Source organism: Poromitra crassiceps, assembly GCF_964638095.1.
Source record: "Poromitra crassiceps genome assembly, contig: HAP1_SCAFFOLD_129, whole genome shotgun sequence".
Classification (NCBI taxonomy): domain Eukaryota; kingdom Metazoa; phylum Chordata; class Actinopteri; order Beryciformes; family Melamphaidae; genus Poromitra; species Poromitra crassiceps.
The window spans coordinates 502,007-515,000 of record NW_028152232.1 but is presented as its reverse complement, the minus strand read 5'-3'; the positions used below and the strand labels follow the sequence as shown (position 1 = coordinate 515,000).

At 45.7% G+C, this 12,994-nt stretch overlaps 1 protein-coding gene across 1 annotated transcript in view; it reads left to right on the top strand.

Moving 5' to 3' along the window:
• LOC310800867 (carnosine synthase 1-like) overlaps positions 1 to 12,045 on the top strand; it is a 13,102-nt gene extending 1,057 nt beyond the window's left edge. The window contains exons 2-9 of the mRNA XM_083664758.1: positions 2,808 to 2,991; positions 3,323 to 3,412; positions 5,728 to 6,176; positions 6,472 to 6,682; positions 7,274 to 7,338; positions 7,876 to 8,107; positions 9,539 to 9,792; positions 10,374 to 12,045. Of these exons, the coding sequence (XP_083520884.1) occupies positions 2,808 to 2,991; positions 3,323 to 3,412; positions 5,728 to 6,176; positions 6,472 to 6,682; positions 7,274 to 7,338; positions 7,876 to 8,107; positions 9,539 to 9,792; positions 10,374 to 11,867 (2,979 nt within the window). The 3' untranslated portion in view covers positions 11,868 to 12,045. The remainder of the gene's footprint in view (positions 1 to 2,807; positions 2,992 to 3,322; positions 3,413 to 5,727; positions 6,177 to 6,471; positions 6,683 to 7,273; positions 7,339 to 7,875; positions 8,108 to 9,538; positions 9,793 to 10,373) is intronic.
• The last annotated feature ends 949 nt before the right edge of the window (positions 12,046 to 12,994 follow it).

Sequence of the window (12,994 nt, the reverse complement as noted above, 5' to 3'; positions counted from 1 at the left end):
ATAAAGAGTACTGTCTGAAAAGTGGAGCAGAGGGTTCACAATACTCAGAGTGAGAAATTATTCTTAGGAATCTCTTATGAATAAGGAGTAATTTACTAGTGTATGAAGAAAAGGTTGCAGCCCAAACAATATTGCAGTAGTTGAGATAAGGAAAAAGAAGACTGTAGTATAAAGTGAGATATGAAGTTGGGTGGATAAATGGAAGCACCCTTCTCAGTATTCCAATAGTTTTCATGGATCTACTGCATACCAGATTAATATGATCTTTCCAGCTTAGATTACAATCAACTATAACACCTAGGAATTTTGTATTTAATACTTGAGGAATTTGCTTTCCATTTATAAATACTGTAGCATCCTCTGTGGCATAATATTTGTTTTTATTGCCAAAAATCATGAAGTTGCATTTAGAAACATTAAGTGTAAGCTTATTTAACTCAAACCATTTAGAGACAATAGACAATTCAGCATTGACACACTGGATCAGAGATTTAAAGTTGTGATGTGAGGCTATAAGATTGGTGTCATCGGCAAAAAGGATTGGGAGAAGATGATTACAAGAGGAGGCTAGATCATTAATGTAAATCAAAAATAACAAAGGACCAAGAATAGAACCTTGAGGAACCCCACAGACAATCTTTGATTTCTTGGAAGAGCTACCATTAATATAAACAAACTGCTCTCTATCAGATAAGTAGTTGGAGAGCCACAGGAGAGCAACATCATCAACCCCATATCTATTTAGTTTGGAGATTAAAGTTCCATGATTAACGGTATCAAAAGCTTTGGATAGATCAAGAAAGACACCAAGAGCAAATTTCTTGTCATCCAATGCTGTAGATATATTATTAACTAATTGTAACAAAGCATGCTCAGTAGAGAACATTTTCGAAAACCATATTGGTGTGGGTATAAGATATTGTTTAGAGTAAGGTGGTTTGAGATCCTAGTATACACCAGTTTTTCTAAGATTTTTGAGATGCAAGGGAGAATCGATATAGGACGGTAATTACCTAAATCTTTAGGATCACCTGATTTATAGACTGGAATGACTTTGGCAATTTTTAGATCCTGAGGAATAACTCCAGATTGTAAGGACAATGAGAGGATGTAAGTTAAGGGTTCAATTATGTAATCAATTGTTTCTTTTAGGAGAATGGATCTTATTCCATCATGCCCTTCAGATTGTGTCTAGATACCAATGCTTTTACACCAATCCTTGAATGTGCAAGTGTAATCGGAGGATAACAGAAAAGTTGGAATGTCACAAACGTAATAAATTAGTTACAGTGCATCTTGTCTAAGTCTACATGTGCAGAAGGTCTTAAGAGTCAGCTGGACATAAATTTAGCCCTGCGTGTTATTTACACAGGTCATACTCAGTGTACTAAAGTTATAAGCAAAGATCGATTCACAAGGATCTGACAGCTGTCTCCGCCATTTGTTTTTTCTACATTGTCATTTGAGGTAACCAAAGCCTTTTAGTAAGAGAGTTGCCATGGCTCAGATGTACCATGGCTCATGGCTCTCAAGATGTACAAAGTACATCTTGAGTGAGCTAGAAGGGCATGAGCCTATTCCAAAGACTAATAATAGATGTTATGCCTTATGCTACTTTGAAATACAAATTATTTTGTTGGAACTCAAATATTAGCCCTGCAGCTTCATTTGGCCAACTTTTTTCACTGAAGAAACACAAGGGGGGAAATGGGCCTTATAAAAAATAAAAAAAACAAAACAAAAAAACAATAGAAATAAATATGGGTGATAAGGAAACATAGCAAAGACATTGTGAATGACATCTCAATAGGGAAAACACTGAGATATATAGGCTGCATTTTAGTCTTCATGATATTATCTTTAAGGGGTTTGCTGCCAGTTCGGCTGAATTCCAACTGAAAAGTTAACCGCTGCGTTTGAATGAGTGCAGCTGGTGTCGTCTGACCATGGATCCATGGACGCCAGAGACAAATGATGCAGCAGCTGACAGCAAAGGCATTGGAAGCACGGTGCGGTGGCCGCTGCAGCACCCCCTGGTGGCAAGAGATGTAAAAAAAAAAATTTTTTTTTTTTTTTTTTTTTACAGTGCACCTGAACGCAACATGCAAAATACCCGCGGAATAAGTGTCCAAATGTTCATGTAATTCTGGCCAATACTCCACTTCTGTTATAACATTTCAGTCTGGAAGATATAATCTTTATGACTACCTTGAAAGGCTAAATGAATAGCTTAGAAAATGAATAGCACCGGGGGCCCATGGTAGCTACTATTAATCCGGCCCTGGATATATGGGAGGAATAGCAGGTAGGCTATCACTGTCCCTGAGTCCTGAGGGTAAATTGAGTAATGCTGCAGAGAAGAGGAGAAGACACTGAATAATGACATCACAACAGTATAATCCTAATGTTAATTTAAAATTTAATATTCCTCTAAATATGGCTAAAAGTCCAAAAAGGGTGGGAGAGAGAATGAGGATTCCAACACAGCAGTGGGAGGAAGTGGTGACATGGAGGTGAGTGAGAAAAGGTGACTGAATAATGACACAACAGTCTAATCTTAATATTAATATTCCTCTAATCTGGCGACAAAGTGGTCAAATTTTCCGGCGCCCTGTGGGCCCCGGCAGCCGTCCCCCCCAATGTTGAATCGATGGCAGCACCCCCTACCTAAAAGTACTTCCAACGCCCCTGGCTGACAGTGTTGTATTTGACTTATTAGTATCTTTTTGATCACTTTGACCCTATACTTTTTCCATTGCACTCTTTCTCCACACACACACACACACACACACACACACACACTGCAGCTCTCCATCAGGTCCTTCCCCGGCGTGGTCATTCCTCGCCCCACGCTGCCCTCCTCTCAGGGGCCCTGCGTTGGGAGCGTGCACGTGAAGTGGGGCCCCTCCAGCCCAGAGGAGGCGCTGAAGCGGACTCTGCAGCAGGCTCTGTGGGAGCTCGGGCTGCCTGAAACACAGGACCTGCTACAGGGTACGAGCCAGCTAGATGGCATAGTAAAAGCCCCGCCCTCCCATACCATCATGTACGCACAGTAGCAGCATCAGCCACCTACTCTGTGTATACAGTATTTTGATACGATATTGGCGATATCCAAAATGTAATATCCGATGCTGTCCTGCCAAAATCTAGCGATATATGATATTATCACTGTTCACCAGGAGGGAGGGAACATTTTTCTTTTTCTTTATTGTTGTATTTCATTTTATTGAATTCTATTGCTTATGAATTTCACCAAATTCATATATTCAATAGTGCAGAAAATATTCTTCAACTATAACTTGGTTCTTGTGGATGATTACAGGTGTGAAGTACTCAGAGGTGTGCGTCTGTGTTTTGGGCTCCCCCCTCCCCTACCTCTCTCTGCTGCTGGAGGCCGGACAGAGGAGCCCAGGTAAAGAGCAACAGAACATCTTGACGGTCTTACTGTATTACACTGTCTTCTACTGTACATCATACAGCCACATCTGTCATTTGTATGTGTAGAGTTTGTCTGAGGAATTACTCTAACTAGAAATCCACGCGCTTCACATGCAAATTTCTAAGCTGGAGACTCTGGAGAGGATGTACCATGTGACCAAACTCATGCCAATTCATGTGTTTAGGCACGTGGTTTTAAAAAGGATTACCAGGGGCACACAGTCCCTGGGCTGCGGCTGGAGGTCTGTACCCCGGGAGGGGTGCTTAAGTGTGGGCCAGCAAGGGTCGGCTGGCAGGCAAGGTCCCTGGAGGTAGCTAGGAATACCAGGGGCCCTGTGGCTTCGCACGCTCAACCTGAGTTTTTCTGGCTCAAGTCGATTTCTTCAAACAACAGCAATGATAAATCGTGCTGCTGTACAACTTCAAGCTAACTATCTAAAACGCCTAAATTACCTTTTTGAGTGCTGGCCTTTTTTTCTCTCAAGTCGATATTTTGTCATCAGTCTTCTTCTTCTAATGGCTTTCCGGCAGACTGGATGCACATTGCTGCCTCTCACAAATTCCAGACTCGGGGGGCCGCGCCCTCCTCAATGTCCCTCCGGGCGCCTCGCTCTCCTATTCGACCTGAGTCTCTGTGTTCCCGAACCTCTCGGCCCTCGTGTCACGTGTCACGAGTCACGTGCACGACCACCTCCCTCGCTGCTCCCTCGTGTCACGTGTCACGTGCACGACCACCTCCCTCGCTGCTCCCTCGTGTCACGAGTCACGTGCACGACCACCTCCCTCGCTGCTCCCTCGTGTCACGAGTCACGTGCACGACCACCTCCCTCGCTGCTCCCTCGTGTCACGAGTCACGTGCACAACCACCTCCCTCGCTGCTCCCTCGTGTCACGTGTCACGTGCACGACCACCTCCCTCGCTGCTCCCTCGTGTCACGAGTCACGTGCACGACCACCTCCCTCGCTGCTCCCTCGAGTCACGAGTCACGTGCACAACCACCTCCCTCGCTGCTCCCTCGTGTCACGAGTCACGTGCACGACCACCTCCCTCCCTGCTCCCTCGTGTCACGAGTCACGTGCACGACCACAGATCCATAGTCCCCCCTTTAGTGATGGACAATAACAGACAGAATCTAATCTTTTCAATTCTGATTTGGGTTACTTTAATATGTGGTTCTAAATCAGATACAGGTCAGATTTTCTTTAAATGCAACCTCAGTCTGAACAGTCATGTGACCTGTATCAGAATTCATGCGACTTTTACATCACACTAGATGGACATTCGTCACAATTCTGCACTGGCCGGAGTCACTCGGTGAATGCAAATATGGAGGTAGTCAGTGGAGAGGCAGTATTTGGGGTGCCACTTGAGGGGTCATATAGTAACTAGGGCTGTGAATCTTCACTGGCCTCACGATTCGATTCGATTACGATTCAGAGGGCTACGATTCAATTCGATTACGATTATCGATGCATCTCGATGCATCTCGATGTCTATGATCTCGATGCATCTTAAATTGATGCATCACTTTTTTCCACAATACATGATTTATTTTTTCTCACTGTGTGGCTACTTTTAAAATAATAGTGCATTTGGAATTGCATTGTATTATGATCCATAATTAAAATAAACAACTGCATATACTTCCATTATATTTGATTATTAAAAAAATAAAAAATAAAAATATATATATTTTAAATAATCGATTTTTGACATTTGTGAATCGATGCAGAATCGTGCACGTCCGCATCGCGATGCATCTTATAATCGATTATTTTTTCACACCCCTAATAGTAACCGGTCTGTGTTTGAAAGTATAAAGAAAGAAATGGCTGAATGTGGCTGCAATGTCAGAGAGCCTTATAATGCCAGGTTTAAAGAAGCTAAACCAATGATGCAATCGTGGTCGCATCACCTGCATGTTTTACAGTGAACTTGACCAGGTTTTGGATGATAAATCTACTGTTGCGTCTTTGTTATTGTTCTTTTGCGGGACTTGCGGATCAGTTCAGGACAGTGAGCAGTTCACACTGGAATCTGATATTGGCCACATTTAAACGGTAGTGTGAACAGCCAAACAAAAAAAATCTGATCTGACCAATAAATCAGAATTGAGCACTAAGATTTGCAGTGTGAACGTAGCCTTAGAGACTTTAGTATTATGTGCACATGTGCATTGACAGTGAGTGCCAAGAGCTTCACATTCCACTCAATGCTGAACTTTGCATGACCCGAGAGAAACCGTGCAGGATCTCCAAGAGTGTCTCTTTCTCACCCCCCTTCCTCCAGGAGATGCCCTGCTGTGCCTCTCTCCCTCCTGGCTCTCGTGCTCCTCTTCCTCCCTCCTGGTCCACAAGGCTGTGACCTTTGACCTCGGGGGCCGCACCTTCCTCACTAGCTTCAACCCGCCTCGCGTGGTCACCTACTTCCTTTCATGTGACCCGTACTCTGCGGAGGAAGTGACCCGTGACGCGGACTGCCCGATGGGAACTTCTGGATCCCTCGGGAGGTTTTGGGGCGACGTTCTGACCGCACGCTTCCTGCTGCAGAAAGCTAAGATTCATACCCCGCCAACCCTGGCCCTGCTGGTGCCCTCGGGACACCCGGTGCTGGAGGAAGGCACCATGGGCGGGCTGGAGCTGGTGCACCTGGGAGCGACCGTGAAGGACGGCCTGAACTCCATCAGAAACAAGGTGGACTCCTTCCTGGATTCCGAGGCTCTGAGGCACTCAGACAAGGTGTGTCCGACCACCTTCAAACTAGATTATTTTAATTGTAACATTAAAAGAATACTTCAAAAATGTTTTAAAATGTACTTAAGTAAAAGCAACATTACTGACTTTAAAATAAGGACAAATACACAAAAAAGCTGTTTAATTACAGTACCCTTGGTTGTTTTCAACATCATCCGTTTCCCTCCAGCAATCAAATGTTGTAAAGCTACAGGTTTATCAAATCAGTGTAATGATGACATTGAAATGGTTTGTTCTGACGCTTTGCCTCGTTCTGACGCTTTGCCTCGCCCTGATGCAGGTGGTTCTGAAGTGCAGCGGCGGCAGGTTTGTGGGCCAAGCAGCAGCAGCAGCTGTTTATTTGCCCCAGAGCAGCAGAGAGGAAGTGTGGAGCAGAGTGGCTCAGCTGCTGCCAGGCCTGCTGCCTGGGGAGGCTGTCCTGCTGGAGGCTCACTGCCCTGCACTGAAGCCTGGAGCCCGGCTACAGAGCTGTGCTTTGGAAGAGCACACTGGTGAGGCTACAGAGCTGTGCTTTGGAAGAGCACACTGGTGAGGCTACAGAGCTGTGCTTTGGAAGAGCACACTGGTGAGGCTACAGAGCTGTGCTTTGGAAGAGCACACTGGTGAGGCTACAGAGCTGTGCTTTGGAAGAGCACACTGGTGAGGCTACAGAGCTGTGCTTTGGAAGAGCACACTGGTGAGGCTACAGAGCTGTGCTTTGGAAGAGCACACTGGTGAGGCTACAGAGCTGTGCTTTGGAAGAGCACACTGGTGAGGCTACAGAGCTGTGCTTTGGAAGAGCACACTGGTGAGGGCTTCAGTGAGAGGAATGGCTGCAGCTAGTGGCCTTCTGTATTGTTTGTCCGTAGTGTAAGTTGAGAGAACAGTTCCTTAAAGACAATGGCCACTTGTGTTCTGGGAAGTAATGGTATTATTGTGTTGTCTCATTATGGAATGCAAGTGAAGTGTAATCAACTCAAAGATGTGCTATGCACGGCCTAGAAGTCAAGAGAAAGTCTTTGTTCATAACGAGCAGAACTACAAATTATTTTCCTCTCTCTATTGCAGACCTGTGTTTCAGAGTGTTTCTCTCTCTATTGCAGACGTGTGTTTCAGAGTGTGTGCCATCGTTACTCGATCCCCTCAGAACGTCCCGCTCCTCTACAAGGTACATATCAAAGGCACGATGCATCAAACTCAGATTCACTGATTCAAGACTAACAATCTGTGTATGCACTCAATTGGAAACAGTCTTTTCTTCCTACTTTCTTTCTTTCTTTCTTTTTATTCATTTCTTTATTGTTGATTGCAAGTTTATCAACATATTACAGGGACTCCGGGAGAGTTATTCCAATATTCCTACTCATTTGTTTATTCCAGTACTCCCACTATCCCTTCACCACCACCCTCTCCAGAACTGGAAAATTGCTCACAGCTGTATTTGCTTGCACAACTTAACAAACTCTCCTTGTTGAAGGAGTAACTGCAGTCTTTTCATGTCACGTGACTGTTGAGAGCTCTATAGAGACCTAATATGGTGTGCTGAAAACATTAAGGTTCCAAACAAAATGTTTCCCAAATTCCTTCTCTTTGCCAAATTGCTATATCACTTTCAGCTCAGCTGACTCATAAGTCTGTGTATTTTTGTATGAACAATGTTAGATAATGTGCAATCTGCAAATTCATTCTCCTCTCTCCCTCTCAGGTGGTGTGTAGGGTGGGTGCATCTGACAGCCCTCTCTCTCACCATCAGTCCCTGAGCCAGTCCCTGGAGACCACCCTGTCAGAGTGCGGTTTCACCGACCCTGCCATGGCCATCTCAATCCGTCGCCTGGCAACCATCACTGCCCTGGACTGCCTCCGCGTTATCATGCAACAAGAGTCCAGCATGAGCTCTGTGCTCCGTGGTGGACTCAGAGCTCAAACAGACATGATAGGTGTGTGTGATATGTTTCATGTAACACATGGATGAAGCTCAAACAGACATGAGGTGTGTGTGATATGTTTCATGTAACACATGGATGAAGCTCAAACAGACATGAGGTGTGTGTGATTGATGTTTCATGTAACACATGGATGAAGCTCAAACAGACATGAGGTGTGTGTGATATGTTTCATGTAACACATGGATGAAGCTCAAACAGACATGAGGTGTGTGTGATATGTTTCATGTAACACATGGATGAAGCTCAAACAGACATGAGGTGTGTGTGATTGATGTTTCATGTAACACATGGATGAAGCTCAAACAGACATGAGGTGTGTGTGATTGATGTTTCATGTAACACATGGATGAAGCTCAAACAGACATGAGGTGTGTGTGATATGTTTCATGTAACACATGGATGAAGCTCAAACAGACATGAGGTGTGTGTGATTGATGTTTCATGTAACACATGGATGAAGCTCAAACAGACATGAGGTGTGTGTGATTGATGTTTCATGTAACACATGGATGAAGCTCAAACAGACATGAGGTGTGTGTGATTGATGTTTCATGTAACATGGATGAAGCTCAAACAGACATGAGGTGTGTGTGATATGTTTCATGTAACACATGGATGAAGCTCAAACAGACATGAGGTGTGTGTGATATGTTTCATGTAACACATGGATGAAGCTCAAACAGACATGAGGTGTGTGTGATATGTTTCATGTAACACATGGATGAAGCTCAAACAGACATGAGGTGTGTGTGATTGATGTTTCATGTAACACATGGATGAAGCTCAAACAGACATGAGGTGTGTGTGATATGTTTCATGTAACACATGGATGAAGCTCAAACAGACATGAGGTGTGTGTGATTGATGTTTCATGTAACACATGGATGAAGCTCAAACAGACATGAGGTGTGTGTGATATGTTTCATGTAACACATGGATGAAGCTCAAACAGACATGAGGTGTGTGTGATATGTTTCATGTAACACATGGATGAAGCTCAAACAGACATGAGGTGTGTGTGATATGTTTCATGTAACACATGGATGAAGCTCAAACAGACATGAGGTGTGTGTGATATGTTTCATGTAACACATGGATGAAGCTCAAACAGACATGAGGTGTGTGTGATTGATGTTTCATGTAACACATGGATGAAGCTCAAACAGACATGAGGTGTGTGTGATATGTTTCATGTAACACATGGATGAAGCTCAAACAGACATGATAGGTGTGTGTGATATGTTTCATGTAACACATGGATGAAAAGCTAAAACAAAGAAGAAGCATGAAATGATTTCTAAGTACGCTAAAACCCCGAAGGATCATTTGCTGTTCAATGTTGACAAAGAGCTGTTTCTCACATTAAGTCCTAGCCCTGTTACATCTCAGCTGCCATACACTCAGTCTCCCTCTGTCTCTTAGGAGTGGACCTGCTGTTCACATCGGACGGCTCCATCATCAAGCCAGTGGTGCTGGGCTTCCATCCATCCCTCTGTCTCCATTCCTCTTTCCCAGAGCAAAGGATGGAAAAGGAGGCGTGTCGGGGTACCCTCCTCCTCACACCTCTTACGCGCTCGCAGTGCTTCCTGATGCAGGGGAGGACGGTGCTTGTGGTGGGAGCGGGAGCTCACAGTAAGAGGTTTGTCTGGGAAGCGGCCAAACACTACGAGCTCAAGGTGATTGCCTCAGAGATTGACTAAATGTGTGCAACATTAAAGGGCAATTTCGCCGATTTTCAACCTGCTTTACATCATTACAAAATCAGTAGTGTATATTATGCAAATTAGCAATGCTCAACTTCTCTCCATCTTGCCTGGACAGAGAGCTCCCCGTTCATTCGCAGAACTTCCTGGTCCAAATGTAATGATGTCATTTGGAGCGGTTTTGCCATGGTGTCACTATTACTGTCACGGTCACGATCACCATGGTGTCACTATTACTGTCACAGTCACTATCAAGATCACTATCATTATTGCTCTGGCTACCTTCATTTGCAGAACTTCCTCGACCAAATGACATCACAATGACCTCATTTGGACCAGGAAGTTCTACAAATGAGAGCGGGGGCAAGATGGAGGGAAGTTAAACATTGTTCATTTGCATACTACTGATTTTGTCATGATTCAAAGCTGGTTGAGAATTGGCAAAGTGGCCCTAAAGTGTAACTTGTGGTAGACAGGCTGTTGCAGGTGCATTTCAGTGAGGTCAATGTATTACAAGCAGGATAACTGACATGTTTGCTGCCATTTTAAATCAGATCCTCCTGGTGGACGGTGACCCAAACCACTTTGCCTCAAAAATGGTGGACCACTTCTTGCCCCTGCCTGACCTCCCAGACCACCTCCGTGATGACCAGCACTGCGTCCGCATCTGTGATTGGCTGACATCCTCTGGCCTTCGTCCTGACGGCTGCGTGTGCTTCTGGGATAACTGTGTGGTCGTGACGTCGCTCGTCTGTGATAGGCTGGGGCTGAGAGGGCCACACCCCACGGCTATCCGCATCGCTAAGGAGAAGAGCCGCACCCACCTGCATCTCCTGAGTCTGCTGCAGTCCACAGGCATCCAGCCCGTCTCTGCTGAGGAGCCCGCCGGTCAGGTGGATAGCCAGGTCGACGTGAAGAACGGACCGAGAGGAGGGACCGTCAGCGGGGAAGGAGACAGCTTGAAAGCCGTGGCTGATTTTGATGCAGGAAATCTCTTCAGTGGCATTGCAGACAAGCCTGTGAACACCTGCTCCTCACCAGCCACTTCCCCCCGCTTGTGGCCTTCCAATTCCTCACTTCATTCAGGTTCATTCCTTCAATGTGTTCCTCTTCTCTCCCCCTCTCCCAGTTCCTATGCAGTTCCCTGCCTCCACGTGGAGAGCGCTCTGGACCTGCAGAAAGCAGTCCAAGCGGTCCGCTTCCCTGCTGTGATGAAACTTGAGTATGGAGCCGGAGCCGTGGGTGTTCGGAAAGTTGGCTCCCTGACAGAGAGCCTGGCACATTTTGAACGCATTGGACGCGACTTCCCAGGTATCGGCCTGGGCTGGGGCAACGCCATGACCCTGATGGAGTACGTGGGCGGCACCGAGCATGACGTGGACCTCGTGCTGTTTGACGGCCAGCTGGAGGGGGCCTTCGTGTCCGACAACGGCCCCACCCGCGCCCCCACCTTCACCGAGACGGCAGCTCGGATGCCGTCGGGCGTGGCTCCAGACAAGCGCGCCCAGCTGATCCGGGCGGCGCACCACGCCTGCCTGGGCTGCGGCCTGCAGGACGGAGTCTTCAACGTGGAGCTGAAGATGACCACGCTGGGCCCGCGCCTCATCGAGATCAACGCACGCATGGGCGGCTTCTACCTGCGCGACTGGATCCTGCAGCTGTACGGCGTGGACGTTCTCATGGCAGCCTTCATGGTGGCGTGTGGCGTGCGGCCCCGCCTGCCCTCGGCCACAGACCTGCCCTCTAGAGGCCACTTTGCAGGGGTCATGTGTGTGGTGTCGCAGCACCTTCAGGCCTTGAGGAGCACGGCCAGCCCCGAGCGTCTGCGCAGCCTGCACCAGGAGGGAGCGCTGTGGCTCAATGAGCTGGCTGCTGACGATAAACTGATCTCCGGGGAGTACGATGTGCCATTCTGTAACGTGGGAGTGTGGGACGACCACAGCGGGAAGAACGCCTGCCAGCGACTTCTGGCCCTCTGCCAGGGCTTGGGGCTGCACTGCCCGCCACGCTATGACCTGACATACTTCCTGTCTCATTTCATTAATTAGAACGCAGAATAGGGATGATGTTGTTAACGATGTTACAGAGCTATATTATGTTCATTTCAAATTGACCTAACTCAAATAAAATGTAAAATGTCAATTTTACCACAAGAACAAAAAAAAATACAAAGACAAAAAAAAATTAGAATTTGATTTCTGTCAGCATTTTGGGACCATATAAAAGGATCAATGTATTATGAATTGTTACATTACCTGTGAGTCCAATCAATTCTGTTAGCACTGCGTCAGCCTCTTCTCTACATGCATTTCCCTGCAAAGTACAGTATCGTTTGAATAACTGTAACTAGACCACTTTCGCTGGTGCTAGCCCAACTCTTAGAAAGTCAAAGAGTGGAGACTGTAACTGAGATCTGATGTCTGCATGCCTGTGACCTTTTGGAAAGACTTGGCAGTGTGATGGAACCTCACTGCATGAAGGGCAGCCAAAGGTTACTTGAAATGAAAGGTTGACGAGTTTCCTTCAATAAATCATGAAATTATAGTTTGCCAGATGGAGGTTGAATTACCAAACATGCCATCCGAAGTGACTGCAGCTTTGCTAAAGTACAGACCCTCCTGAATAAGACCTCACCTTGGCACAAGTGTCTGGACATTTTGATAGAGTATCATGTTGTATTAGACACGATGCCTCCAAGTCAATAATAATAATAATAATAATAATAAATTCAAGAATAGCTCTTCTACACTGCTAAGAAGCCGTTTTACTTTGTGCACTCTGGAGTGTTGGAGACTTTTATCTGCCATATTAATATTTCACATTTTCAGATTTACAAATTACTATTCCTTACACGTATGCTGACTAAACAATGGCAAATATAACTTAAATGAAATGGGGAAAATATGTATTGTGCCAATGATACTGTATACTGTTTTTCTTCTCCATGTGTTTTCTACATATAAGACAAGCACAAGTCAGAAGCTTGCTCTTTTCAGTGATGCAAGTTTTGTTTTTTGCTGTAGCGTGTCTGTGCTTCTCACCAAGTAGGTCAAACTACTCAATTCTACTGTATGTTCTGTGATCCTGCCCTCTGTATGTTGTCCTGATCCTGCCCTCTGTATGTTCTGTGATCCTGCCCTCTGTATGTTGTCCTGATCCTGCCCTCTGTATGTTG